The 22,432-nt window shown below is 53.1% G+C and overlaps 7 protein-coding genes across 7 annotated transcripts; 3 read left to right on the top strand and 4 right to left on the bottom strand.

The window, feature by feature from the left end:
- Nucleotides 1-2,437: 2,437 nt before the first annotated feature.
- Nucleotides 2,438-3,277, bottom strand: J4E86_007162 (uncharacterized protein; the record flags this gene model as incomplete). The annotated part of the gene is made up of 2 exons (XM_051447684.1): nucleotides 2,438-2,536; nucleotides 2,591-3,277. The coding sequence occupies 2 exons, from the start codon at nucleotides 3,275-3,277 to the stop codon at nucleotides 2,438-2,440; spliced, it is 786 nt and encodes a 261-aa protein (XP_051301282.1).
- Nucleotides 3,278-3,603: 326 nt separating this feature from the next.
- On the top strand, nucleotides 3,604-5,468 carry J4E86_007161 (uncharacterized protein; the record flags this gene model as incomplete). The annotated part of the gene is made up of 2 exons (XM_051447683.1): nucleotides 3,604-3,707; nucleotides 3,764-5,468. The coding sequence occupies 2 exons, from the start codon at nucleotides 3,604-3,606 to the stop codon at nucleotides 5,466-5,468; spliced, it is 1,809 nt and encodes a 602-aa protein (XP_051301281.1).
- Nucleotides 5,469-6,103: 635 nt separating this feature from the next.
- J4E86_007160 (uncharacterized protein) lies at nucleotides 6,104-6,997 on the bottom strand (the record flags this gene model as incomplete). Its single annotated transcript, XM_051447682.1, has 3 exons — nucleotides 6,104-6,302; nucleotides 6,380-6,570; nucleotides 6,659-6,997. 3 exons carry the CDS (start codon nucleotides 6,995-6,997, stop codon nucleotides 6,104-6,106), a joined length of 729 nt encoding a protein of 242 aa, XP_051301280.1.
- Nucleotides 6,998-8,493: 1,496 nt separating this feature from the next.
- J4E86_007159 (uncharacterized protein) lies at nucleotides 8,494-10,212 on the bottom strand (the record flags this gene model as incomplete). The annotated part of the gene is made up of 3 exons (XM_051447681.1): nucleotides 8,494-9,057; nucleotides 9,104-9,808; nucleotides 9,877-10,212. The coding sequence occupies 3 exons, from the start codon at nucleotides 10,210-10,212 to the stop codon at nucleotides 8,494-8,496; spliced, it is 1,605 nt and encodes a 534-aa protein (XP_051301279.1).
- Nucleotides 10,213-10,929: 717 nt separating this feature from the next.
- Nucleotides 10,930-16,460, top strand: J4E86_007158 (uncharacterized protein; the record flags this gene model as incomplete). The annotated part of the gene is made up of 3 exons (XM_051447680.1): nucleotides 10,930-11,289; nucleotides 11,451-15,083; nucleotides 15,132-16,460. 3 exons carry the CDS (start codon nucleotides 10,930-10,932, stop codon nucleotides 16,458-16,460), a joined length of 5,322 nt encoding a protein of 1,773 aa, XP_051301278.1.
- A 383-nt stretch (nucleotides 16,461-16,843) lies between these two features.
- J4E86_007157 (uncharacterized protein) lies at nucleotides 16,844-19,383 on the bottom strand (the record flags this gene model as incomplete). Its single annotated transcript, XM_051447679.1, has 2 exons — nucleotides 16,844-18,549; nucleotides 18,621-19,383. 2 exons carry the CDS (start codon nucleotides 19,381-19,383, stop codon nucleotides 16,844-16,846), a joined length of 2,469 nt encoding a protein of 822 aa, XP_051301277.1.
- A 1,565-nt stretch (nucleotides 19,384-20,948) lies between these two features.
- Nucleotides 20,949-22,282, top strand: J4E86_007156 (uncharacterized protein; the record flags this gene model as incomplete). The annotated part of the gene is made up of 2 exons (XM_051447678.1): nucleotides 20,949-21,333; nucleotides 21,387-22,282. 2 exons carry the CDS (start codon nucleotides 20,949-20,951, stop codon nucleotides 22,280-22,282), a joined length of 1,281 nt encoding a protein of 426 aa, XP_051301276.1.
- Nucleotides 22,283-22,432: the final 150 nt, after the last annotated feature.

Genomic DNA, 22,432 nt, shown 5'->3' with positions numbered 1-22,432 from the left:
GCCTACCATGAGTCGCGGACACCCCGGCATATCTTGCGCTGTCCAGACCCTTGCGAACGCTGACAGGCTTGACAAGCAAAGCTTGGCGAGAATGCGATAGTTTGATTAGCTGCTAAGCATGCAGCGGAGATGATCGCCCCCGCCCCCTTGTCGGCGCAGTAAGACCAGCTCAGCCCTGTACGTCTGGGGACTTGCCCGTCGAGTATCGTGAACGTAACGGGCCGAACGCTGACCTAACCAAGACTGCACAAGCAGAGTAGCCTCGGTGGAATGCGCAAATATTTCCTCCTTGGATGCGCCCTTGGAGGCCTTGTATAACCGTACGAAAATGAAGAAAATGATGCGAGGCTCGTATCGCGTTTGATCTTTCGCTCGTTTGCCCAGAATAGCCGGGCTAGCAGCAATCGCGCCACGCCTACTTAGGTACAATCCGCTATTTCGGGGCGCCTAACGACGCCAAATTAAAAACGCAAAGCTTACGGTCTGGAAACTTACAGGAAGACATGCTGTCACAGTAACAGAAAACTTCTCATGCGCAGTCCGATCGTTCTTCGGAATGTTTCGATCAAACCTTGGAACTATCCGGCACCGACGGAGCCATAGTACAGGTACACGAGCAGACTAATCTGGTAGGAGCACAGGCACGTCTATGCCTAGATGGAGCAACGTCTAATAAGATTATCGGCATTTCTTTCCTGAAAAGTCTGACGGGTTCGTCGGTGTAGGGCCGTTGCAGCCAGAGTACCCAAGACGGTGATTTCGGCCAGATTTCGCCTGGGTCGCGCCGTGCTGCGGTACTGAACCTGGTCAATCTTCTAATCCGCTGGTAAGATTGCTGAATAATCGGTGGAATACCGTTGGGGGTTTTAGTGTAGGATGTACTAGGCGCACTGTGACGGCAGCGCACCGCTTCAACACCATATCACGGCGGGTGTTTGGTTGTACAGATATCTAGGTATCGTTTCATCTCCTGCCATGCCTCACAAGAACGGTGTATGATCTCGCCTTGGCCGCTGATGGACGGCGCAGCCACGTCGGTTACGCAAGCTACACGTTGTAGAGGTACGCCTGACCGGCGTTTACGCGGTGTGCAGAAGCTTTCCAAAGCCTTGGGAAGAGTGCGTCGATGATGCACACGTCGAGCAATCCCTCAATCTGAACGGTTTCCGCATAACGCTACTTCCTGATGGTCTTGAGCTCTTCAATCGAGGTCATTCGTCGGCTGTCGCGGGTACCTGTACCGGGTCTCTCAACGAGGTAAGACTTTGCGTAGGATGCAACGCGGCAGAAGCAAACATTGTACCTCAATGGAGCTCAACCGCCGTGTTCGTCGCATCTAGATTGGGGGGGGCGGAGTTCCCTGGCGTTCTTGGACGCCCCGAAGTCAAGCATCAATCGTGTTTCTTCCTCCATTGTGAGCCCCTCCATTGAGGTTGAGACGTGGTAGCAGCCCCATCGCTCACCACAGCGGCATCAGATCGTTCGCCTTACACTGACATTTGACTGCAGCCAATGAGACGCAGATGCATGCGTGTGACGTGGTATATCGCCGGGTCCGCGGAGCTGTATGATGTAGTCAATACAAAGCTGCAGGCCTAGGAAGATAAGGAGGCGAAGCAACCCCAAATCCTTCCGGGCGAAGTACAGGATGCAGACTAGGTACTCAAACACAGCACGTGTTTCAGCTTGATCGCAACATGCAACCTAACTCGTCAGTCTGGATTTTACCGTCATTCGTGGAATCGTATGAGATCAGTGGAGGCTGTGTACCTGTCGTCGTCGGCAAGGCGCCTGCATGCCAAGACCTCGCCTAGCTTCCCGCCTTCCTTCGAAACTGGCTGGACTCACGACTTGGGCACAACACCCTTAGCGGCCTCAGCAAAACGCGCTCTGAGTGATGCCCACAGCCAGTCGCTCCGCCATGAGTTTCGCAATCGCAGCTGCATCACTGAACTGCTGGAAAATATCCAGGCCAACGGTTTGCGTCGACGTCGCACCTTCCCCTCCAGTCTACCTCGGCAGTTATGGGTCTCGCGTATCGACAGACGCAAGCACGACCAACAGAATGCTTATGCATCCCTCGCCCCACGATGTCACGTGCAAGGAGGTCAAATGCAGTCCTACCAACATCCTAAAAGAGAAAGAGTCTACAAATACTTCGGAGGTCTTCGAGCCACTTAAAAGCTGCACAGATGAAGTGGTTAGAGAAAGTATGATGATAGGGATGCTTATCGTTTCATACCTAGGTAGGAGACTGCTTTCTGCTCGACCATATGGACGGGGAGATTGTGCGGAATGATGAGGAGACGAAAGATCTTGTTCTCATTGAACATCGTCACGGCCGACAATACGAGAGCGCGAAGAAGATTTGACGACATGAATTACTGAGCCCGGAAACGAAGTGCGCCCTACATATCCTCATTCATGGGACACCCGACTAGAAATTGAACACCTGACTACCAGAGTTGTTGGCCACACCCGTTTGCATACCAACTTTGGTGGAATCGCGGTTATTGAATGTTGGCGACTTGTGATCCTGTTGGGGATGTCAGAATTGGCTCATCATCTGCACCAACGCCAAGCAACTAACCTGGGACTTCAAAGCCTCGACGACTGCATTCTCAAGTTCCTTGTCTTGCAATGCTGCGATGTCCTTCAGTGCAAGACGAGCATCCCTGGAGTTGATCTCAGACACTTCCGTCCTGCACAGCCGGCGCTGTTCTTCGTGCGCCGCAGGGAACAATTGCAGAAGATCGTTGACAAGATTTGCAATGTCTTGGATCAAGTCATTGAATTGTTTCTTCTCATACAGCGCCCACTGCACCTTCCGCCTCAGGGGCGTTGTGTTGCTGCGCTCGCTAGATTGGGCGCGCATTTGCGCGAGCAACGACTGGCCCACAGGCTCCATGTCAGTGGCCGAGTCGAAAGTTGCGAGGTCTCGATCGACTTCTGCTGCGTGGCTCCCGTACTTGGCTGAAACTCCCTCTGCTTTCGCGAAAAGCCCCAATATCTGCCTTAACACATTGTCGGCTGCAGTCACGTTCTCTGGTGGTGCAGTCGCCAATATAACGCTGGAGGTGTTGTCTATGTCGCCACTCAGCCCAATAGCCTTGCCCCAACGCGAGAGTCGCAATCTCTCATTTTCCAGCCTGAGCAAACTGGTTTGAAAGTCGGTACCGAAAGCACGACCAAGTTGGACGTATTCAAAGCAGTCGACAGCGTTGTTGAAAGTGGTAGCAAGGGCAATAATGCCGACAGCAAGACCGGCTGGTTCCATGATTAAAGACAGCGTAACAATGTTGATTATGATTTGAGAAGTAGGACCACAGGTATTATTCCAGTACGGAAGGAAGGAGGAAGGCTCGGCTTTTGCTTACTGCTCAGCTCACGCGAAAGGCTGAAGCGCTGCGTGTGGCCAGGGGCTGCATGGGCCTTCAGCCGTCATCTGGGAGTCTGCCTCGCAGAATACCTTTTTGACTGCCTCAGTCTTACCCTGCGCATAATACTCGCTTTGAGCCGACACGAGATTGCGCTCTGTCTAATTGCACTGCCTTACTTCTCCTCTGATATGTCGCACCTCTCCGCCCTTGCTACTTAGCGGCCATGGAGCCACATGCAGCTGCTCAACCTGTCAACTTCAACAACGATGGTGGGCGGTTCGCCATCCAGACGGGAGTATACCAAAATCTTGGTCAAACCATCGTGAAGTATGCGCACTCTTTATAATTGAGACAGAGGTGCAACGTCGCTGACAGAGCTGTAGTCAAGCCTCGGGTGTCGAACTTGAGCGATTACCGCACGCTACCGAGGCGCCGTTCAATGCGTACGTTAGGCAGCACGAGCCTTTCTGCCTTCCCGGCACACGAACCGCCTTGTTGGAGCAGATATACAGTTGGGCCGATGCACAAGATGAGCGATGTATATACTGGTTGAACGGCCTAGCTGGCACCGGGAAGTCGACGATCGCGCGGACTGTAGCTCGTAGGCTCGACAATCGAAGTAGTCTAGGGGCCAGTTTCTTCTTCGCCAGAGGCGGCGGCGACGTTGGACATGCAGGGAGATTTGCAACTAGCATCGCTTTTCAGCTTGCAAGCAACGTTCCAGCAACGCGCCAGCACATACTTGATGTGGCTAAGGAGTTTCCCCACATTTCGAACCTTTCGTTGCGCGACCAGTGGCGCCACCTCGTCCTCAAACCTCTATCCGCATCAGCCGTTAACATCGACACTACCTCCATTGTCTTGATAATTGATGCCCTGGACGAGTGCGACGGGGATGACGATGTCGGCAAGATCATCGAGCTGTTGGCTGAAGCCCGGGACCTGAACAGACTACGACTTCGGATATTTCTAACAAGCAGACCTGGAGTACCGATCCGGCATGGCTTTGGCCGTATGTCAAACGCACTGCTTCGGCGCTACGTCCTACATCACATATCGCCTGACATAGTTGATGCTGACATAGAGCTCTTCCTGACACAACATCTCATGGTCATTGGCCAGCAACAATACCTACCTGCAGACTGGCCCGGCCCTGGAATGATCGCAAAGATGACAAAGAGGGCCAGTGGTCTCTTCATCTGGGCGGCAACAGCGTGTAAATTCATCGGACAAGGAAGGCGATTTGCGGAGCGAAGACTAGAGTCAATCATGAGATATGATAGCGGCGGTCCAGTCGGGCCTGAAACACATCTCGACAGCATTTATCTTACCGTCCTGCGCGACTCGGTCTCGCCCGATTATACGACCGAAGAGAAAGAAGAACATTACAAGACGCTGAGACTTGTGCTTGGGACCCTGGCGGTACTAGAGAGACCCCTTAGCATGCGAGCGCTGGGTGGACTATTGGATATTGGGAAAGAGTATGGAGGCATCGAATCAATCGTCCAAGACTTGCACGCAATACTCGATATACCTGAACATAAGAATCGAACACCCCGCCTTCACCACCCTTCGTTACGTGACTTTCTGCTCGACCATAGCCGATGCACGGACGCCGAATTTTTTATAGACGAAGCACACGCGCATGGTGCTCTTGCGTCTCGATGTATTGAGCTGATGACTCGATTTTTCCAACAATATCGAGAGTTATCACCCACCTATGGTACTGCGATGACGCAGAGCGACGACGAGCCACCCATGACTCCCGCAATACATCACTACGACATAAGCAAAGTCACCGCTGATAAAATGAGAGAGATCGCAATTCTTGAATTCTATCAAAATACACATGCAAAGAGCATGTCGATCAACCCATCTGAACACCAAAAGAATTATCAAGAGTTATATGGAAAGCTCGACTCATTCGACGACCCTCCAGAGCCTGCGCTTATTCCTATGGAGCTGGTATACGCATGTCGTCACTGGCTTCACCACGTTGTACAAACCGGGACTGAAGACATCGTCCGAACACAAGCTGGCACTTTCACCAAGGAGTACATTGATGAGCAGGTCATTTTCCGTTTATAAACTTCGCGTATGATTGGAACAGATGGAGAGAAACTGATTAGAGCAGGGGTAGAGAAAGTAATCAAGTGCATGTTGTACATTCAGCATAAAGATGAATGTATGAGCCATAGAGTATCAACAAAAAGTCGTCCAAGTCTGAGGGCGTGTTGTACCGTCTAAAATGGTTCCATGGTTCTGACTAGATAGCTCTGCTTGAATTTGAGGAAATTCAAGGTAATCTAAGGTAGAATCAACGCGAGGAAAGCCAATGTAGCTAAAACTAGATTGACATGACTCAAAATTATGCAAGCGACCGCCGAACCCCAGATTCGTACCAAGAATTATCTGGACGAAGTCGAAACCAGTGAGAGTGGAAAGACGAATCAATTCCAGATTCTAACGTTTTGATATCCAGACTAGCTGAGAAGATATGTGCCCAACCACCGATGGATGGCAGTAGGGTATCGTAGACCAAAAACAAACAAAAAGCAAAAACAAGTTCGCGAAACCGCAAGACCGCAAAAAGCGCAACACAGACCAGACAAACCGTCGCCCAAAGTGATAAAGATATGCCTCCGACTCCCCTTCCACATTATGCATATGCCCGCGATATCGACGTTCATGACCATACCGCTTCATTTCCGTTCGTTTTCCACCTATCTCCTCGCATCACTCTCCCTCCGATTACTAGGCGCAATACTGCTCCCCCTCCTCATGCGATCACTAGGCGCAATGCTACTCGCCGCAATACTAACAACATCGCTCATGGAATCCTGATCGCGCTGGTAGCTATACTGCATGCCCGAGTCGGGGCCTTTGAAGCCGTTGTCCCAAGCCGAGATGCGCGAAAGAAGCCTACACACCCAAATTAAAACGATTCTTCTTGCACAGCGGATGTGCAGTATTTTGTGGAATATTTGGTGTGCCCTTACCGATCGTCTGGCGGACCGTAGTATTCTTCTGGGATGAGCTCGTAGTCGCCTTCGACGGGGAGGTAGAAGGCGGAAACGGCGATGGCGACGGAGGTGAGGAAGAGGATGGTCCAGCTGGCGGTGCAGAGGGTCCAGGAGAGGTCGAGGTGCCAGCCGGACCAGAAGCGCTCGTCGTGGTCGAAGAGGAAGGCCTGGGCGTGTGACTGTTAGCATGCTTTGCTTCTGCGATGGGGATGGGACCCTGCAGGAAGCAGGGAAAACGCGGGGAAAGACACGTACCACTATGGCCATGCCGGCGCACTGGACGATGGCGCTGAAAGAGAGGACGCCAACGGCGACCTGCCAGCCTGCGGCTCGGCGCTGGACTCCGCCGGAGATGATGACGATGAAGGAGACGATGGCGCATAGTTCGACGACGACGCCGAAGGAGGTCAGAAAACCGACTGTCCGCCACATGTTGCAGAAGGACGGGTCCTTTGTGCAGTCGCTCTTCTTGGGGAAGGGGACACAGGTGCCCGTGACGGCGGAGCAGCGACTGTGGAGGCCGTACGAGTATTCGCGCTTGCCGTCGGGGCTGTAGCTGACCCATCGCGGCATCGAGATACTGGCGATGGTCATGATGGTACCTGCGCAGTCAATCAGTCTCATTTTCCTTTGTAGCGGCATTATCATCGTCTCTTACAGGCCAGTGTGAGGATGAGCCCCACGCCATATACAATTCTTCGCGTCATGGTGGATGTGTAATTACTGTCTCAGCGGGTGGTGAGAAGTTTCGCCCCGAGTCTCGTGTCGAATCGAGACGGTGGCGCAGAGGGAGGAGTTGCGGGGTTTATGATGCGGCGGGATGCGCGATTAGGTGTGAGGCGTGCAGTTGCAGCGTGCGTGCAGGACGGAGAGGCTCTAACTCTAGGCGGCGGTTGAGTACAAAGGGTGGGTTGGCAGGCGCGACCGAGCGAATAGATAAACAGTCGCCAGGTGACTGAGGGCAGGCGCAGGTGCGGGGAGGACGGATTCAGCCGGGGCTACACGGGGTCAGAGCGACACCATGATATGGGTGGGAGATGGCTGATGGGTGGGTGTGAAAAACGCTGCTCTCCCGTCTGGAATCGCGCTAGGAGGGGGAGGATCGTGGTATGGCGAGGCGTGTGCTCCATGACGACAGGGGCGCTTGGACGCCTTTCCCCACGCGCCCCTAGCTTCACTTCACCGCTAGGACTTTCTCTCGACACCACCTACTGATAGCGCATAGCGCGTTGTGGGTATAGCCAGTGTCACGGTGTTCACATTCTTATTTCAGGTATATACATTATACGACATGTCCCCTTCACCAAGCGAGCGCGAAGGATTCACAGACTTGGATGGCGCAAAACCTGCATCGCATTTCGGAAAAGCGGTGTCAAATCCCATGTTGAGCTTTGCGCCATGCTCCGATCGCCGATCATGTCGTGATGGACATGGCATGATCCTAGGCTCTGCTAATTCCTTGAAACTTAAACTTTTGTCAAGTCTTGTGAACTTCCCAGTATCCTCCGACTCCGAATCTTTGCGTGTCACAGGTACGAGGCATTTTTGGATGGGATGATGGATTGGCAGTTGCATACACTGATAAGGATCTGGTCACGCACACCAGCCACACCACCGATCAGCGTCAGCCCACCGGTATGCGAACTGTAGCGAACACGTGGGGCCGATGCGATATTCGAATGGTAAATCGCGGTACCAGCTGGACGCGAGTACAGCAATGGTCATTTGAAACTTGCCTCACCGCTTTAAGCCTCACGATTGATGTCGCCATGAAGCTATTCTTGCTGGGCTAGGGAGGCCTCGGTGATAAGAGGCGCTGAGCTAGGTAGTCGGCAAGCACCTAGTGGACGCACTCCGCACTGCAGCATCATGCAGCTACCATATTGGCCTGCATCTGTCATTGGACGATTAGTGCTGCAACGGCGCATGCCTCGCACGGAGGAGAGAGCGAATTGATAACGACGCACGTCGTTGAAGGCTATTGGACCACCTGCCAGTCTAAGGTTGGCATGTCCAGCCTGCAAGCTTACAATGGAGCTTTAAAAGTATACATATAGTACAGAGGACGTGTTCCTCGAATGGGTAACGGTCTAGAAGACAACGTTCTCGGGGTTTCGCTCAGGCTGTGTCCTCGGCTTCTGCAGCATCTCGTAGCAGAGTATCGACGCAGCAACGCTGACATTCAGACTGTCGACTCCGACCTCGTTGGCCTCGCGGCCATGGGGGATTCCGACCTTGTATCTCGCCAGGTTGACCAGACTGGTCTTCAATCCAGTGCCCTCAGCACCCATCATGAGGATTGTGGGGTGCTCGGCAACTGGGCTGTGGTCGGCGGGAAGACGTTTCCTGCCCTGCGAAATAGTGTAAACTACTTTGTTGGATCCAGGCTCGGGTGCGTCTTCGGTTGAAGAGAGACTTGGGGGCGCAGGCGGAATGGCGTCGCTCGCGTAGATGCACCACCCTGCACCCGCGCTCTTTTTTAGAAAGTCGGTTGGGTCTCCGACCTTGAAAAGCGGGATGGCCTCAGCGGCACCGGCCGAGGCCTTGACCGCGATGTGGCTCCAGTTTGCGGTATGGTGGGTCGGCGTGATGATGGCGTCCGCACCCAGGACATAGGCTGAGCGTGCAATAGCCCCAAGATTGCCTTCATCGACCTGTCTTTGTTAGCTATCATCTTATAGACGGTATTGTTGTACTTACTACTCCGTCCACGTAGAGGATCAGTGGGTGTCTCCACCCTCCAGATTTGTATGAGTATAGCTCTTGCTTGCCGTTGACGAGCAGGTCTTCAGCGCTTTGGCTATCAAGTGTGACCCTGAAGCTCCCATCCTCGAGAGAAGTCGTCTTCAGCTCGGTAATGGGAGGGACAGGCAGAGGCGATGCCTCGAGAATCACCCCGTTGTGAGGTCGACCACTACTTGCTTTGTCCAGAGCGCGCATATGCTCATCTCCAACTTCTTGTGTGATTGGGAATAGTTTGTGCGACCTGATACGAGACATGAGGCCTTCTCTACTTGCACCTCGTGAGTGTACGTATAGGTTGTAGAATTTACGCCGGTCCGCCTTGATCGCAGCTACCACGCTCCCATACCCGTATACGAACTCTGAAGCGGCAGTCGTGTAAGGGAGTGACTCTGGTCCTCGCACGGAAGGCTTTTGCGTCTCCGCGCCGGCATCAGACGACTCTCGGGCATGGCGTTCTCTTCTGGCGCCCTTCGAATCCGGTCTGTGAGAGAATCGCGGTTCGAAAGAACGGTCATTTTCATCCCGAGCTCGCGGACTGTATGATGTCGCGTCATCACCCCTTTGGGAGAATCGTGCTTCAGTGACACCTTCGTCTGCTACATCGCGAGTGCGGGGCGTGTATGAAGGCGCCCTGTCGTCCCTCCAGTTTCTCTCTGGCCTCTGTTTCCGTGAGTCATTGCGATCATTTGTCCTATGTTTCCGTGAGTCGCTGCGATTATTTGGCATACGTGGCTGGGGCCTATAGCCATCCTCATAGCGTTGGAAAGTTTCTGGTGGGTGTATATCCCCGTTTCGTCTCCCTTCCGGATCAAGCCTGTGCGGAGATCGTTTTCTCTCGCCATACAATCGCTCATATTGTTTTTGTGCCTCGCTGGGGCGGTGCGAGCCCTGCTCGGCTCCCGTTCCACGCGCATCTCTTCCAAAGCTGCTTTGTCGCTCTCGTTGAAACCCGCCTTGTCGTTCTCTTCCCAGATCACTTGATCGTTCTCTTCCAAAACCATTCGATCGATCTCTTCCAAAGCCGCTCGGTCGCTCTTCCTTGGACCGACTCGGCGCATCGTCATCGCGGGGTATACGTCCGAATCTGCTACTGCGAGGTGCTACAGTCGAGCGATCACCGAATCTTGGTTCTGGATCGTCACGAGGAGGACCAAATTTCTCGAACCGTGCCTCACGGCGAGTCTCACGGCGATTCTTCACCGGTTCATCTTTTTCGTCGTTGCGGTCGTTTCGTGTCCGCGGTCGGAAGGGTCGATCTGGTCCACCCTGCCTGCCCCTCTCGATGGCGGCAGTAATGGATTTGTAGCGGAGGAAGGTGCGTGGGCTGACCAATTGGCATGAGCGCAGTAGCGTACTACTAGAGAGGCAGGAATAAACCATAACAAGGTCAATTTGGCAGGCGTGGTGGATTTCGAGACTTGACTCGTAACCAGCGCAAAAGCGATGCGACAAAAAGTTCCTGATTGCCAAGCCAGGCGTTCGCACTAAGATAGCAAGCGCGGGACGCGAAGTCACGCGTCTGGCGTTTGGGCGCTATCATCGTTCACCGAGACGCGACGGAAACCACGGTACAGCAGCGCGCCTGCATCCCCATTCCCCACTCATCCCGCATTTCAAAGTTGTACATTGTACCTGCCAAGGATATTGAACCTTGTCCTGGTTCATTTCCGCACCCCTCGACCGAGTCGGGCCCATTGGATGCTGCCGACATAGATTCCTTGCCAAAAGAGCCGTCCCGCCGTCACGTACCACACCAGACAAACGCATCGCAAATTGCCAAAATGAGTAGCGACGAAGATGGTGCGGCACTTATGGCCGCGTTTAAGAAGAAGCCGCCACCAGGGCCCAAGGCAAACGCTGCCCTGAGTACTCCCCGCCCCGCGCCTGAGAGGGAAGCGTCCAACTCCCCCGCTACCATGTCAGTGCAGGACGACATGGACGAAGAATTCACTATGCATGTCAATATCCCGCCCCGCAAGCGCCGGGCGGTATGCGTTCGAATACCCTCCGCGAAAGTCAAGAAGGCGGAGTACAAGTACTACGAACCCCAAGATGAAGTGGAGAAGATCCTACGCGAGTTCTCTGGGAGGAAGGGCGAGATGATTTACGAGGTCAGACTGTCAGGTGACCGCGTCAAACAGGTGAGTGATTATATCTTGGATGTCTCGAATTCCCTTACTATTACCGGTAAAGGCAGCCCTCGCGCCGGGTGCAGTTGGTCCCGCTATATAAGCACCACCTCTGCTTGGATTCCTTCTTCTCTACAACCACCTACTCGAAGTATCTTACTAAGTGTTTATAGATAACCTTCGAAGAGCTCCTCGAACTCAACGGTGGCCCAGAGGCACTACAAACCTTCCAACCCGACGACGATCCAAACGCGACCGGTAGCGACGACGACGACATGAGACTTCGTAAGCGCGCAGGCAAGGCTGATCACGAGGGCTTTGTGGATATCTCGAACTTCCCCATCTCCTCTTCCGAAGACGACGATCAAGACGAGCTTGCCTCCGAGTCACCAGGTCGTCGCAATGGCCGCTCACAAGGCTTGAGGCGCGCAGCCCGTCGAGGACGTCCAGCAAGAGGTCGCTCAGAGAACAGCGATCTCATTGCGCTCTCTACAAGTGAAGAAGACTCCGAAGACGCCGGCAAGAAGCGGAAGGGTCGGCATCGCAAAGGCGTACAACAACCCACACGACGTTCAACAAGACAGCCGACTCGAACAAACGCCAACGACAACGAAGACGAAGACGAAGACTCGGAAGATGGATCCACAGACGAGTCCAGCGCCTCGGACATCCTCCGTTCAGATCTACTACCAGGTCGCAAACGCAAGGGACGTTCTCTGCGTGCTGCAAAGCCTGAGAAGATACCCCGAGCGGGAGTCCGACAATCTGATCGGGCAACACGTGCTACAAACAACATGCAGGAAGCGGGTATCAACGACGTCTATCGATCTGACTCGGCTCCCAAAGTGGTTGCACAGAAGGTCTCAGTCGTCCGAGAAGTGTTTCCGAATCTACCTCGAAGTGACCCTTTTCGTGCACGACACGCCGGGGGTTGCGAAGTCTGCTTCGATGGCCCCAACGTTGCGCCTCTGGTCTACTGCCAAGGTTGCTCGCTGGCTTACCACAAGAACTGCTTGGGCAACCGCTCCACTCGCGATCATCTAGTCACCAAGATTGGAGACGAAGAGTTCGTTCTACAATGCAAGAGGTGCATCAACTTCTACAAGAAGAAAGACGCAACTGCTCCCGATCTATCCAGATGTCAGGATTGCGCTATCTCGGGTCCTTCCTGTCGACCCTTTAGACGTCGCAAAACCACACAGCAGGAGATGAAGGAGCGCGAGGAAAACGACGGCCATGATCCAGTTGTCGACGTACCTTCTGAGCTTGTCAACGATCCCAACAACGTCATGTTCCGCTGCACGAAGTGCTCTCGTGCCTGGCATTACCATCATCTACCACCCATGTCGCAGTACGCTATGGACGTCAATCGCGACGACGAGGAGATGGCAGATGAGCGTTTCCGCGAGTACTCTGGCAAATGGCTCTGCAAGGAGTGTGACGAGACTTTCGATCAGAAGGTAGGCGGTATCATCGCTTGGCGCCCATCGGATGTTGAGACATACCGTCCGGGTACACCATGTGAACTCGTTTGCGAAGACGATAAGCAGTACTTGATCAAGTGGGAGAACGAGTCCTACTTCCGATCCGCATGGCACTCCGGAGCCTGGACTTGGGGTGTCACGGCTGCAGTCCAGCGCAAGGCCTTCTTTAAGCGCGAGGACGGACCGAAGATGCGGACCGAAGATGCCGTCCCCGAGGAGTACCTTCGCATCGATATCGTCCTCGATATCAAGTACACGAGTTATGTTGAAGTCCGTAGTGAAGAGATTGACAAAGCTCGTATCAAGGAAGTCGACAAGGCGCTCATCAAGTACAAGGGACTCGGTTACGAAGATACAGTATGGGAGAGCGTACCAACCCCAGAAGACGGTGACAGGTGGCTCGACTTTGTCACTGCTTACAACGACTGGGTGGCAGGTCGCTACGTCAAGATTCCCAAGCAAGGACCCCTCAAAGGACGCATTGAAAAGGCTCGCAGCACATCATTTGCCAAACTTGAGCGAGAGAAACAGCCTGATAACCTTGTTGGTGGTGAGCTGATGAAGTATCAGCTGGAGGGTCTCAACTGGCTTTACTACAAGTGGTACGACCAGAAGAACGCCATCCTCGCCGACGAGATGGGTCTCGGAAAGACGATTCAAGTCATTGCCTTTATGGCGACCCTCATCCAAGAGCACAACTGCTTCCCCTTCTTGATTGTAGTCCCCAACTCGACATGTGCCAATTGGCGACGAGAGATCAAGCAATGGGCGCCGTCTCTTCGCGTGGTGGCTTACTTCGGGTCCGCCAAGGCTCGTGAGATGGCCTACCAGTACGAGATGTATCCCGAGAGGACAAAAGACTTGCGATGCCACATCGTTGTGACCTCCTACGACGCAGCCGCCGATGACAACTGCAGGAGGTTCTTCAGGGGTGTTAGCTGGGCAGGTCTCGTCGTTGACGAAGGCCAGCGCTTGAAGAACGACAAGTCTCAGTTGTATACAGCTCTTACGGCAGTTCGCGCGCCGTTTCGCCTTTTGTTGACTGGTACGCCGCTGCAAAACAATGCCCGTGAGCTCTTCAACTTGCTGCACTTCCTCGACGACACTATCGATGCTGCTGCGCTTGAGGAGCAGTACGCTGAGATGACAGCGGACAATATCCGAGAGCTTCATGACCAGATCCGACCCTTCATTCTGCGACGTACTAAGGCCAAGGTCCTGACTTTCCTCCCGCCTTTGGGTCAGATCATTCTTCCCGTCTCCATGAGCCATCTCCAGAAGCAAGTCTACAAGTCTATCTTGTCCAAGAGTCCAGAGTTGCTCAAAGCTCTCTTCACGTCCGATAAGCAGCTGAAGCAGCAGGAACGTGCGAACTTGAGCAATATACTTATGCAGCTACGCAAGTGTCTTTGCCATCCATTCGTCTATAGCAGAGAGATTGAAGAGCGAAGCGAAGTTGCCGCAGTCTCTCATCGCAATCTCGTCGAGGCTTCCGCCAAGCTATCTCTTCTTGAGACCCTACTTCCGAAGCTTCAGGAACGCGGTCATCGCGTACTCATCTTTAGCCAGTTTCTTGACATGCTCAATATCATCGAGGACTTTTTGGACGGTATGCAGCTTCCGTACCAGCGCCTAGACGGTACCATGGGCTCGCTCGAGAAGCAGAAGCGCATCGACCAGTTCAACGCACCCGACTCGCCGCTATTCGCCTTCCTTCTCTCCACACGTGCTGGTGGTGTAGGCATCAATCTTGCAACCGCTGATACCGTCATCATCCTCGATCCCGATTGGAATCCTCATCAAGATCTTCAAGCCATTGCTCGAGCTCATCGTATCGGTCAGAAGAAGAAGGTGCTGTGCCTTCAGCTGGCGACTCGAGCCTCTGTAGAGGAGAAGATCATGCAGATGGGCAAGAAGAAGATGGCCCTTGACAAAGTCGTTGTCCAAGATCTCGACCGTGAAGACCCCGAGGATGAGGATGTCGAGTCGATACTCAAGCATGGCGCGGCGGAGCTCTTCAAAGACGACGATGCCGACCATGACATCCGGTACGATGACGCCTCCATCGACAAGCTACTCGATCGTAGCCAGATCGAGAATACACGGACTGGTGACGATGACTCCGCGGAATCTCAGTTTGGCTTTGCCCGTATCTGGGTCAACGAGAAAGGCGCATTACAGGACGATTTCGACACGGTAGACGAGGAAGTTGCTCCAGATCCAGGTGTCTGGGACAAGATCTTGAAGGAACGACAAGCCGCCGCTGCTGCTGAGGCACTTGCAAAGGCGGAGGCTATGGGTCGAGGACGGCGGGCTAAACAAGTACGCAATATCTTGTCCTCCATTGGAATAAGTACTAACATCGTGCAGACTGTCGATTACGTGATAGATCCAAAAGACGCCGATGCAGCATCCACCGCAGGAGACGATCGACGCGAGGAATCCGCATTACCGCCTTCACCGATCAAGAAGCCGAGCAGGAAGCGCAAAGCCAAGACAGGTTCCGAAAGCGATACTGACTTCCAAGCCGAGTCTGAAGACGAAAGCGAGCCTGAGCCTGGTCATGAGGACGTTGATGCCGCCAAGGAGCTGGGTCATGTTCGCCATCGCAGTACAACAAACAACGCCAGCTCTTCGCTGTACAAGCAGAATGGCGCAGGTGCGTCTCAAGTTTCTTCGTCAAAGTCCCCCACTGCCCCTGTTCCTGTACAAACTACGCCTAAGACTACGCCTAAGACTACGCCTAAGAAGGGTGGTGCGAGAGCTGTCAGGTCGCCATTGAAGCTGGTGAAGATTGTACCACCGAAAGGCGGTACTCGAATGAGACTCGATGTCTCAGCACGTCCCAGCAGTGGTGTTCAAACTCATACAACCGCTTCTTCAGACCAGGCGTCATCACCTCGCCCACCAGCCGCCTTCGTCGATCTCTCCGCACCACCACCAGAGTCATCGCCACAAGCCCCAAAGACTAACGAAGTGACAGTCAAACCCTTCGAGCGCGCCACCATCCCCATCCGCAACCCCCTCGAACCAACCTACGGCTCCTTCGGCAACCGCATCTGCCCCGCCTGTCACAAAAACCACCCTCAAGGCGCCTGCGAGCTCAAAGCCGCCGGCGTCGAACATTGCAACCTCTGCGGCCTAGCCCATTTCGGCCACTCTCGCACCTGCCCACACATCAAATCCGAAACCCAAGTCCGCGAGATGCTCGAGGCGCTTAAGAACTCGCCCGAAAAGAAAGAACTCGTTGATGCGGCGATGAAGTACCTCCGAGGTGTCAAGGGCACGCTGGTGCAGCAAAAGAAGAGGGATAGGGAGAAGGCGGCGCTGGCTAAGGGCCAGCCTGTTCCTCCACCTACTTACTCTGGTATGGGCCGTCCGCCTAAGAACGCGTATAACAGGCCGCCGGGAAGTATGAGTGGGAGTGTGAATGGTGGAGGTTCTGGCGCTGGTTCGGGCTCTGGTTCTGTGGGCCCGCCTATGTCCATGTCTGGAGGTTCTTCAAACGATCCGTCTCGCTCGTATGCAGCGTTCGCGCCTCAGGCACAGATGGAAGGGGTGTATGGTGGTGCGAATGGTGTTATGCAGCAAGCACAACGCATGGCTCAGCAGCAGCAGATGGTTCAACAGCTGCAAGGTCAGGGATACGACGATCAGCAGGTCGAGAATGCGCTGAGGGGCTTCTTGTTCCAAGGCTAGAGGCTTGATGGGTCTTGGGATATGGTGGAATAGCGTCTTTCGCTGAGTTGCTTGGGAGCGGGATCGGTATCATCGGTTGTGTGGTCTGGGTGCAGGAAAAGGAGTTCTGATATTGCATGGTAACTTGGCGTGGGGAGCATAGGTCATGGTGCCGAACGTGCTTGGCTTTTGAGGAGTTGGGGTATGTTTACTAGACATATTGATACCCCGTAACGAACGTCAGAACGTCGTACGTACATCAAAATTATACGGTGTTAGACAAATGCAGCTTGCCAACAATTTGCGCTAGTCATACAGATCTCCATATGCAGTACTACAGTGACAAGCGTAGACCCCCATAAGCCTTCTTACTTTCTCGCTCCTCAAGGGCATACAGGTTCCAGCTACATGTCGTAAACCTCTCCAGAAGGGCTAGACACCAAAGTGCCAGTCCTGATCACAACCTCTCCTTCCTCAGCGCCAGCCATAGTATTTTCACCCCCTACAGCAGCCTCCCCTTCAGCCTCCTCATATCCCTCCTCCCCCAATCCCTCTCCCTCCTCATCCCCCTCCCCAAGCGTTTCCCTCAAACTCTCAACCCAAGCATCATACTCCCCCACATCCTGGATCCCCGCCCCATTACCCAACACCTTCCCCCTATGCTTCCCCTGCTCTTCCTTAGCAATCAACGCCTTCTCCAGTACGCCAATCTTGACCTCGTCTCCATCTCGCCCCAATGTACTCCCATCCCAACCCCCCTTCTCATCACTCACCAACCCGTTCCGCCAACAAAACGCCAACCACTGCCGCCAATGCTGATTCTGCTCCAAGACCTCAACGTTGCCAATAACAAAGAGCGCTTCTTTTGCTCGCGTAAGCGCGACGTTCATCTTCCTGCCTCCACCCACGATACCTAAGCCTGCCTTTTCGTCTCTAGCCAAAAACCTTTTTCGTGCTCGTGTTGTACACAACACGATGACTCGTTTCTCGAGTCCTTGGAAAGCTTCCAGAGGACCGATGTTGACGTCCCACAGTCCCGCGCCGCTGCCATACTCGGATGAACGGATCATTGAACGCAGGAGTTTGACTTGCGCGGCGAAGGGCGACATGGTACATATATCTGATTGCTTGACGGAGGAATAGCGGTGGAGGGTTTGGACGATGTTGCAGGCGATGCGCGCTTCGGAGATGTTGTACCAGCCGCCGTTGTCGCGTTCGATCTCGTCGAGGCCGGTGTGCGGGATGAAGAGGACGGGCCATTTGCGGCCGCGCCAGAGATCGGACTGTTGGAGTGGGGTGTTTTGTAGTGGTGCCTCTGGGATCAAGGTGTTGTTGTAGAAGAGAGCGCTTGGTACGCTGAGGATGGCGGGATGGGAACGGTAGTTTCGGACTAGTAATGTGAATGGTGGGTATATGATCGGTAGCATCGACTGCTTCAGTACTGGTGGGCCGGATGATGGTTTGATCTTGGAGCGCGAGAGGGGGTGGTTCTCGTATAGCGGTCGTTGGAAAAGCCGGGCGAACAAGGACCTGCGTACTAAAAGGTTGCGGGATGCGGTTCGTGGTCCCAGCTGCTTCTCATCTCCTGCCATCACTACGCGTGGTTGGGGCAGCGAGGCCGGATACGTGAATGGTGGGCATACAACACTAATGGCTGGCAAGACGTCTAGTTCAGTAGCTTGAGCTGCCTCGTCTATGAGTAGGGCGCTCCAATGTAGCTTCGGAATGGGAGTTTGGTCGTCCGGGTTGAAAGCTGATGACATATTCCTTTGTATAGTCCAGAGATCATTGTTGGTCAATCTTGCGTCTGCCAGTATCGCCGCGTCTTGACAAGAGGTTACTACAATGTTGAAAGCCATGAGCTCCTGGAATGGCGGTAGACAGAACATGTCGTTCTCGATATGGCAGTACTGCAATAGCTCCCGTGGTACCTCGTTATCAGCCCTTCCTGGTCGGTTAAGTCGGAATAGCTCTTTTCGTGACAGATATTCCTTCAGCCTGAGGGCGAGTGTATCCGCCGCAGCCTCCGATGGAGCGCATATTAGCATGTGTGCGACATCTGTAGTGTTTAACAGTTGCATTGCCGTCTCCACCAGAGTCTTTGTCTTTCCTGTACCTGTTAAGGTTAGGATAACAAGTCAGTGTATGTCCTGGATGCAATTCGTACAGTTGTTCCCTTACCTGGCGGTCCACTGATCAAGTAAGGCACAGTCCCATATATGTTGGTACATATATCGTTGACAGCATGCGCTTGTTCGTAGTTGACAGCGCGATCGAAAAGCTTGCGATGGGGAACTTTGCGCAGTGTAGTTTGAACTTCGCCATGAGATTCATCAGGAAACAGGATTCGGAGACTCCAATCGTTATGAGAATCGTGGGATGCGGCTCTCGTGACGTCGGCGTTAAGTGTGGCATATTTGACACCGGGCGATTCGCCAAAATGGTTCAGGCTGCTGGTTGAGGATAGATAGCCATGTGTTCGTGGAGAAAATCCGACGAGTCTCAGCTTGGAGCTGAGGTGTGCCAAAGCTCTTCGCCGGCTTTGGAGGATGTTGAACTTCAGTGGGATGACGACGTTAGCGAACATGCGCATGGGCGGTACCGGTGGACAGAGGCCATCTGCTTTGAAATAGACTGTTTCTTGCGCACGGTTGACACCGAAGACTGCGGCATTGTGCTGTACGCCTGTCCAAGGCCTGAATACTATTGAAGGAGTTCCTATGTATCCGAATTGGTAATCATCCACATAGTTTGGCATCAACGTCAAGGCTCCTGTTTCGTTAACATACAGTTGACGTATCTGAAGCACGTCGCCCATTTCAATGTGTGGGTTATCTTCTCTTAGTCCTGGCACTGTCAGGCACCACAGGTCTTGGTATTGCCAGAGTGGGACTTGATACATCGCGTGTGATTCGTTTTCTTTCTCCTTCGCTACACGCTCCATGGCGGCCGATACGTCGAAGTGTTGCAGATAGGTGGACTCATTGAGCGACGTAGGAAAATCCGCTGCTGATCTGATTGTATAATCTTCAGCTTCCGCGTATGGTGGCGGTATAAAGCTTGTTCCGGTGAATGTATGCACGTAATTCTCAAAGTCGATCCAATGTCTAGGTCTTGTGTTGATGATGGTAGCCACTTCGGTGTTGATTGCTTGGAGACCTGGCGGAACGAAAGGCGCGGCGTATACATCATAATCCCATGCAATGTCAGCTGGGTCACTCTCGGAGGTATCATTGTTCCGGGAAGTTTCTGGTATACCTTGGTCCGTCGGTGAGACTTGCTGCTCTTTTGGCCTGAAAGCGATATTAGGAACGGCTACAAGTTTTGATATGTCCTTTTCCATGGTTTTACCGTGCTTATATTGACCTCTGTTCACATCGGAAGTATTGTACGGCCGGGTAGTTGCTTGGGGCATCGCGCTAGTGACTGTCGTAATGCTCTATGAACTGCGAGCGGCAGTGTCGGCCGGGCGCACCTGCCAGACCTTTTGAGCCAAGCCGTTCCCCGGACTGTACGTATTTGAAAAATCGAATGGTGTCCTGGGTCAAATTTGGTATCATGGAAGATTTCCGCCAGAGATGCGAGAAGGTAACTGCTATTGCGAACGAGCACTTCGTCGCAATGTAGGAATCACGAGCGGTAGGTTGACCCAGGAGCTGGCCTCGTGTGTTGGAATTCCCTGATCTTTCAACTGAGATGAAGAGGAAGAATATTAACTGATGTATGGAAGTTGGCAGGTTATCCCAAACATTAGACTCCGTGGATCACCCTCTTGGAAATGTAATGAGCTGCGAACGTTCGTTTGGCTGGATCGTGCGTGTTAGGAGGCTGAGGACCGAGGAGGCAAGCCGCATCAAACAGCACCGATAGATATATTGCGATGTATGCTTCCAAGAAATGGATCCCAATCGCGTCAATATTGGGCGCCGTTGTGGCAAGAGGTGTAGGTGTAATGTCGCGTAGCAGTTGTGGCAATCGGCCCTGCTTAGCGCCGCGCTAAAGCTCCGACCCAAACGCGTACATAGGTACGCGCTTCGGTTCATCTTCAAGCCACCTACCTAGGTACGACGACTAGAGAGACGATGTCTACCATCTATTGCACGGTGTTCCATGTCGCCACCACATCAGCATCTTCTTTTATAAGATCGCCGATCAAACGCAGAGTGTTGTCTCGACGCGACTAGACGCGCTATCAGAATTTCGACAACCCTACAGATAATAATGGAATGTGCATACACTACGCGAAAATTATGACAGAAGCATGCGCTGTTCGACTGGAGAATCGCATGCGTCACACATGTATCCACCCGTATGTTGTGCGGCACTGCTGCTATCGAGATCGATCTTGCTGCACTTCCCCGCAATACGTCATGGTCCGAGGTTGTACAGGCGGACATCATTTTGTCGAACACGCCGCATCAGTGAGTATAACGTCTATTTTACTGTTGTGCAACCCAGTACCGTTATTTCTATTTTCCATCACATTTCCTCTACACTGCTTCATCCAAAATGTCCAATCAGCAGCTGGTCGAAAGCAAAGGCATCTTCCACGGTCTACCTGTATACCTCTCGTCATTAAAAGGACTTACAGCCATTATAACCGGGGCAAATGGTATCTCTGGTAACTATATGCTGCGTGTGCTAGCGCAGGATCCCGAGCGATGGACGAAGATCTACTGTTTGTCAAGGCGACCACCCGCGATTCCCGATGGACTACCGAAGAATGCCGAGCATATCTCTCTTGACTTCCTGCAGAATTCAGAGGACATCGCGAAAGTGCTGAAGGAGAAGGGCGTCAAGGCTGACTACGTCTTCTTCTACTCATACGTTCAAGTCAAGCCGAAAGAGGGTGGTGGCTTGTGGAGCGACGCCGAGGAGATGTGCAAGGTGAACAGTACGTGCTAGCTGATTTATGACTTTCCAATATACGAAACTAACGTACCGCAGCCGCCCTTCTCAAGAACTTCTGTGAAGCTCTCCCCATAGCCAACATCAAGCCCAAGCGCATCATGCTCCAGACCGGCGCAAAGAACTACGGTATCCATCTCGGCCCTGCAGCTACTCCCCAGGAAGAAACAGCACCACGCGTCACTCTCGAACCCAACTTCTACTACCCACAAGAAGACTTTCTCTGGGACTACTGCAAAAAGCAGGGTATCGACTGGAATGTATGCATGCCAGCGGGTATCCTCGGCGCCGTGCCAGACGCCGCAATGAACCTTGTTTTTCCGCTCGGAGTATACGCAAGTGTGCAGAAACACCTAGGCGAGAAGCTTGAGTTTCCGACTGATCTGCAAGCTTGGGAGGCGAATAGATGCATGTCGAGCAGCAAGATGAATGCGTACATGGAGCAATGGGCTGTGCTCAATGATGGGGCGAAGAACGAAAAGTTCAATACTATGGATGGTACGACCTTTACGTGGGGCAATTTCTGGCCGAAGTACGCGGGTTGGTATGGCATCGGCTATGAGACTCCCAGCCTGGACGAAAGTGCCTACACGGTCATTACCACAAAGCACGATCCGCCCCCGCGAGGTTTTGGGCCACCAGCAAAGCTGCGCGTGCGTTTCACGCTGACCGATTGGGCAAAGCAAGAGAAGGTGCAGAAGGCATGGGAGGAGATCGTTTCTAGATATGGTCTCAAGGTAGACAAGCTTCAAGATATGGATATCGACCGCATCTTCGGGTTTACGGACGGCGGCTTGATGGGATCTTCATTGGATCTCACGATGAACAAGGCGCGGAAGATGGGATGGCATGGGTTTGTGGATTCAAATGACGCTATCAGGGAGGTGCTTGGAGAATTCGCAGATCTCAAAATGATTCCTCCTTTCGGGGCATAGTTGCGAGATAGACTGGGTTGAGGCCATTGCATTTCTGCCCTTACTATATGCATCGACTCTAAACTCAGTGATGTCTTATGTATACCCTACAATGAAAGAGTTGTTCTGGCCCTGTACTGTAGCACAATCAAAACAACCGAAAGAGATGCG

This window comes from Alternaria arbusti (genome assembly GCF_024043155.1).
Source record: "Alternaria arbusti strain BMP 1465 chromosome Unknown scaffold_9, whole genome shotgun sequence".
Lineage (NCBI taxonomy): Eukaryota > Fungi > Ascomycota > Dothideomycetes > Pleosporales > Pleosporaceae > Alternaria > Alternaria arbusti.
The sequence above is the reverse complement of the archived record's forward strand: the minus strand, read 5'-3'. Positions and strand labels throughout refer to the sequence as shown.